This window comes from Cimex lectularius, unplaced genomic scaffold (assembly GCF_000648675.2).
Source record: "Cimex lectularius strain Harlan isolate CLEC.00 unplaced genomic scaffold, Clec_2.1 scaffold83, whole genome shotgun sequence".
NCBI classification, from domain to species: Eukaryota; Metazoa; Arthropoda; class Insecta; order Hemiptera; family Cimicidae; genus Cimex; species Cimex lectularius.
Genome location: NW_019392748.1, coordinates 1362384 through 1368270, shown reverse-complemented (window position 1 = coordinate 1368270; position 5887 = coordinate 1362384). Strand labels below are relative to the sequence as shown.

The 5887-nt window shown below is 32.5% G+C and overlaps 1 protein-coding gene across 1 annotated transcript; it reads left to right on the top strand.

Moving 5' to 3' along the window:
• Positions 1–2218: 2218 nt before the first annotated feature.
• LOC106665748 (protein catecholamines up) lies at positions 2219–5311 on the top strand. Its single transcript, XM_014392439.2, has 4 exons — positions 2219–3159; positions 3910–4109; positions 4801–4876; positions 4943–5311. Exons 1-4 carry the CDS (start codon positions 2427–2429, stop codon positions 5116–5118), a joined length of 1185 nt encoding a protein of 394 aa, XP_014247925.1. The 5' UTR covers positions 2219–2426; the 3' UTR covers positions 5119–5311.
• The last annotated feature ends 576 nt before the right edge of the window (positions 5312–5887 follow it).

The following is a 5887-nucleotide window of genomic DNA, read 5'->3' as shown; positions in this document are numbered from 1 at the left end:
TTGCTTATTTGCCGTTTTATAAAAAAAATAAATACAAAACAAATAAAATAAAATAAACTGCTCACAAAAAGTGCGAAATTTTGATATTTTTTTAATGTACTTGCCTTTTCAGAAATATTAACACCGATATTTTTTATAATCTCAGATATTTATTAAAATACTTATATAATTGAAAATTCAAATGCTTCTAAAAAAATCAATATTGTGTTTAAACAAAAACATTATAAAACAAACTTTAAAATCTTTAATAATGTGTCTCTTCTAGCTCTTTTTTTCTCTAGGTTTGCAGATTTTGGGTGTACTCAAAGACTATTTTGGATGTTAAGGTACATGTACATCTGACAGTTATTTCATGATATTTTTTAGACAGAAATCATGGATAATGTAAACAGGGAAGACTGTTTATTTAGAAATCGTGAGATGCGGTCTGGTGTGATGTAGGTTTCAGAAAAACATTTTGTTTATCGTGCCAATGTTTGATCTTTATTGAGATCATCTTCAGGTCTCAAAGTGTTTGTGTGTCACTGTCTTCTGTGTAATTGTGTCATTCTTGCGTGTCGTGTCGAGAGTGCACTATGCAATTTTAACAATTTATTTACAGTCATTTCAATAAGTAAAACAAAAGAGAGACTAAAGTCAGAAATTATACCAAGGTTCTTAATACCATTTTAAACCAATGATGTTGTTTTAATATGCCACTCCCATGCAGGAAATAGAAGATTTTAACTTTAGGTACTAGAAAATCAGCAAGTCCCGACATTATTCCTCCTATTCTTGTCACAAATTGTGTATCTTACCTCATTACGCCATTGTACTAAATCTTCAATAACTCTCTCAACAAGTTCTACTCAGTTTTGGAAATCGTTCTTTGTAATTCTGCTTTTCAAATTTGGCAATAAATCCAATATATGTGATTATAGACCTATTTCCATCAATCTGTTTTTTCAAAATGTTTGAATCTTGAGTTTGTAAAAAGTTAAAAAATGATCTTAAAAAAGTTATTATTCCCAACAGCATATCTTCTGTACTGGCAGATCAACAGTTTCTAATTTGCTAATATATTAAAATTATATTTTGAACGCTATAACTGATGTATGTTGTCAGGTGGATTCTGTACATGTAGATTTTTCCAAGGCCTTTGACAAACTTGATTATAACATATTAAGAAGCTAGAAGGAAATGAAATATTTGGAAATCTACAGCTTATTTATCACACAGCTTATTTCACAGTTAGTTATCTGAATGCACCCAAATAATTAAAAACAGGACTTTTAGATCCCTTCCCTTTTTTGTTTTATGTATCTGGTGTGCCATAGGGCTCCCATTTTGGTCCTTTTCTCTCTCCTCTTCATTAATGATATTCACCTTGCTTTATCTGGTACTGAGTTTCTTCTATTCGCTGACGACCTATATACAAAATAATTTATACAAAAATTTATTTCATATTAGATCGCATTAATTTACAGTTTACATTAATCATCAGTTGCAGTTTCCTTCCAGTAAGGCCTTTCTATGAATCTCTTTGCATGCGTCATGTCTGGGTGTTGCTCCACCAAGTTTTGTATTCATTAAGGATCTATTTTTAAATCTCTCCTTTTCTTGTGGCAAGGGATAGGCCACAGTAGGGCTCAGAGCTTAGAGAATTCATATTGGCTCCTTTTTTGGTCGACATGTCTGATTTTTCATTGTCTCTGTTTCAAATGCCTAGGCAATGCAAGTGTCAGGTCATTAGTTTTATTATTTCTGCCAGGGATTCCATACAATTCCATTCACTTTTTGCCTTTACCTCATTTACAAGAATGTCAGAGAAAATGGCTATATTTAAAGCATTTTTACCTAATGCTAAAGTCAGTTCCACATGGGCTACTAAATAATATTAAAATATTGGAATCGTATTGCATCCAATGGAACCTGACAGTTAACCTGAAAAAGTCCAAAAATCATAATTTTCAGAAGAGAGAGTAGTGTAAAGTCCACAAACCGTTGGGTTTTTTTTAAAGGGGGAACTAGGAGGAGCAGTGTATATAAAAAAAATTACCAAAGAAAACCAAAATATTTTTGCTTTAACATTAGAGTACCAGTACCTCCTGCCAAATGTGAATAGGGGACTAGTTTTATACAGAATGATATATTTCTATCACTTTTTATCCTTCCGTGATGTAACTTTCAGTTGGAGTCACTCTCACTTGAGCAAGGTCGTCAGTACGTATACCCGGCCGGTAACCTTATTGATGATACTGGTCCATTAACTTGTTTACCCCTATAGTTAAGAAGTTATTTTATCCACGTCATACTACATTAATTACAGATTTGCTATTTGTTTTGAAAGTTGACGCCAGTTTATCACAAATCTGATGGTATAAATGAGTCAAGTTCTCCTCGACTGTTAAAAACGGAGTGAAATTCTATAGTGATAAATATTAAAAATGTCTGATAAGAAGATCATCACTAGGACAAACTTGAGTAGACAGCTATCAACCGTTATTTATTATTTTTCAATATTATCTATAGTGTTTATAGTATTTTTCAATCTACCGTTATTGTGCGGAGGGCATGAGCATAGTCATTCGCATACGGAAGAAGCGCCGCATTATAAGTATTCGGCACATGCGAATGAACCAAAGAGGCATGAAAGTGTGAAAGAGCAGATGAAAGAATCGGACAGGACGGATCTGTGGACGCAGGCCCTCGGTGCTACGTTGCTTATCAGCGTGGCTCCGTTCTTCATTTTGTTCTTCGTCCCGTTAGATGACAGCCGAGAGAGGGAACCGTTACTTAAGATTGTGCTCAGCTTTGCGTCTGGAGGCCTGCTCGGTGATGCTTTTCTTCACCTTATACCACATGCGCTTATGGGCCAGGGCCATGATAGCCATGGTGCGGTTCATGGTCACGACCACGGGCATGGGCACAGTCACGGGCATGGGCATGGACATTCCCATGGAGGCGAGGGTGGTGGACATGATAATAAAGTTGGAATGTGGGTTCTAGTTGGCATTCTTTTATTTCTTTTTGTTGAGAAAGCTGTCCGCCTTCTTAACAGCGGTGGTCATTCACATTCACATTCTCACTCAGTTCCTTCCGGTGATGAAAAGAAAGAAGAAAAGAAACACAGCAAAGATAATGAGGTCAATGAGCATTCAAGCAGCGATAGTAAAAAGGGTTAGTCTTTATTTCAAAAGTGTATTTATATATTAATTACCTGATTGACAATTAAATATTGGGTTGACCTTATGTAATGAACCTGTGACTTTTTGTAAGATTCTATGTTTTTTAAAAACTTGATTTTGTACACTACTTTAAACTTATGTAAATACAAGTTTATATTTTACATTTGTGGTCAACACTGATCTTCCTGGTCTGACTATTCCAGCTGGTGTTGTGTCAGACAAGTTTTGGTCTTTTTCTAGTTTCATTGGTTTGTCTGTGTTATTTTCCATGGAGCACATTTGACCATTTTTCATAAAATTTTAAATGCTGAAAATGTGGCTGACCAAGAAGGACTGGTTTATCAAAAACAAACTAGAAAACAAATAAATCAATTTTTGAAATACTCGGATAAAAAATGTAAAAATATATGCTATATCTGTACCGTTGGTGTAAAAATGGATAAATTCAAAAACACAATTTTTCATGATTGGGATTTTAATGTTTAGACTTTTCAAATTCCAAATTCAATTTCTGTAATCACTTTTTATGTGAATTTGTAATCCTTCTGTTTTATGTGAATTTTTTTTTCTAGACTTTATTGATTATACATAGTCTGTTAAGGCCTAAAGACACTGCAATATGTGCTTTTCTCGTTTCTTCAACATTTGACGTATCCTGTTTTGCTCCTAGGGTGCAGATATTGTATTATAATACTAAGTGTACCATCATTGTAAGATATAATTATTTTTAAATTGTTTGTAGGAGAATTCCAAATCGCTGGATATCTTAATTTGGTTGCTGACATGACGCACAACTTTACGGATGGCTTGGCCATTGGTGCTTCTTTCCTCGCTGGAAAAAATGTCGGCTATGTCACAACTCTCACAATTTTATTCCACGAAGTACCCCACGAAATTGGAGATTTTGCCATTTTAATCAAATCTGGATGTAGCAGAAAGAAGGTAAACAGGCCATATAATTGGAAATGGAATGGTATCAAATCTGATGGTATATATGGGTCAATTTCTCCTCGACTGTTATAAACAGAGTGAAATTCTATAGTGATAAATATTTTTAAAAAAAATGTATTGCACTGTGAACTAAAATTTTATTGTGGAATTGGCCCTTCTTCATTTCCAAGCCCTGGATTTATTCTTAAAAACAAAAACAGTATGAGCCATTGATTTGGTATTTTGATGGCAGTTTTTATGAAAAGCTGAAGAATTAAGTTTTTGAGTTAAAGTCAAAAGACTATCACGAATCTCTAATCTCTGCCATGAAGTCATGGTCTGTTTAATAATTTTATATGTTTTAATAGGAAATTTTACAGCTACGATGATTTGATTATATACAATTACAATCTATTGCAGTTTGATAAAGATTGAAAATAATAATTAATAAATAATATTCCTAAACAAGACTCTTTATGTGTGAATGACATAAACTGTATGAACAGAAAAAAAATACACAAACATATGTGTGCATCGTGAAATTTGCTTGTCTCCGATTAATCATAGTCTGCTTATTCACAGTAGTTGGCCACTGAAGATGATGAAATTTAAGAGTCATAAGGATAGGATTATTAAACTATGCATCTGCCTAGATCATTTAGCCCTTATTGTAATTAATAATAATTATAATATCTGGTTTTAGGCTATGTATTTACAACTGCTCACTGCATTGGGCGCATTTTCAGGGACTGTTGTGTCTCTTCTTGCAGACGGATATGGTAAGTTAGGACTTTACTTGTTTATTTATTTTTTCCATCAATGTGTAATGATTTCTCTGTTTTAAGACGAGGCTGCATCTGCATGGATTTTACCGTTAACTGCTGGAGGGTTTATTTATATTGCAACTGTATCTGTGCTTCCGGAACTCCTGTCTGACACCAAATTCTGGCAGTCGGTCAAAGAAATATTTGCTCTACTTGTCGGTGTGTTTATGATGATAATCATAGCGGAATTTGAATAGTGATTGTTTAAGAAAACAAAGAAATTATGTCTTATTCATTTATATAGAAAAAAAGTCCCCTTGTTCATGAAAATATTACACTGTGGACTTTTTATTGATACGTACATAAACATTATATTTTTCTACATTGTTTCATGTATTTTTAAATAAAGTTAGTTGTTTATTGTACACTACATTCCAAAGGTACACAACAGAGCAGTGTTGCGCAGAACTCATTCCAACTCCTGACATTCCAGAATATCATTATCTACTTTTCAGTGAATTATTATATTGTTTATTTATAATAATTCATTTATTATAATAAATACACATCATTAAATTTTAATTAAAACGTTTGATCTCATGGGATTGAAAATATAAAAATATGAACATCTTACATAAATCAAATTGTGTAACTATGAATAGGTTTACTATTTTTAAAAAATATTTTTTATTATAATTTTAATGATAATCAAAAACAATTTCAACATGCAATCCATAAAATTAGACATTTGAATGCTACAGGAAAAGAAGCGTTACCAGAAATGTTTTATTCCATTTAACTTTGTTAAGTATATCTACAACTTTTTCAAAAAATAAAAATTATTTTTTAATGGTTCCTTAATTTTTTCTCACTATTTATTAAATAACTATACATTTTCAAAACCTTTCCTCTGATATGGAAGTCTAATAATACAAGTAACCTGTTTATATTAAAAAAATATCAAAGAAGGAAAATTATAACGATATAGGAGAAAGAAGAAACAGGAAGAATAATGTTAGTAGTCAT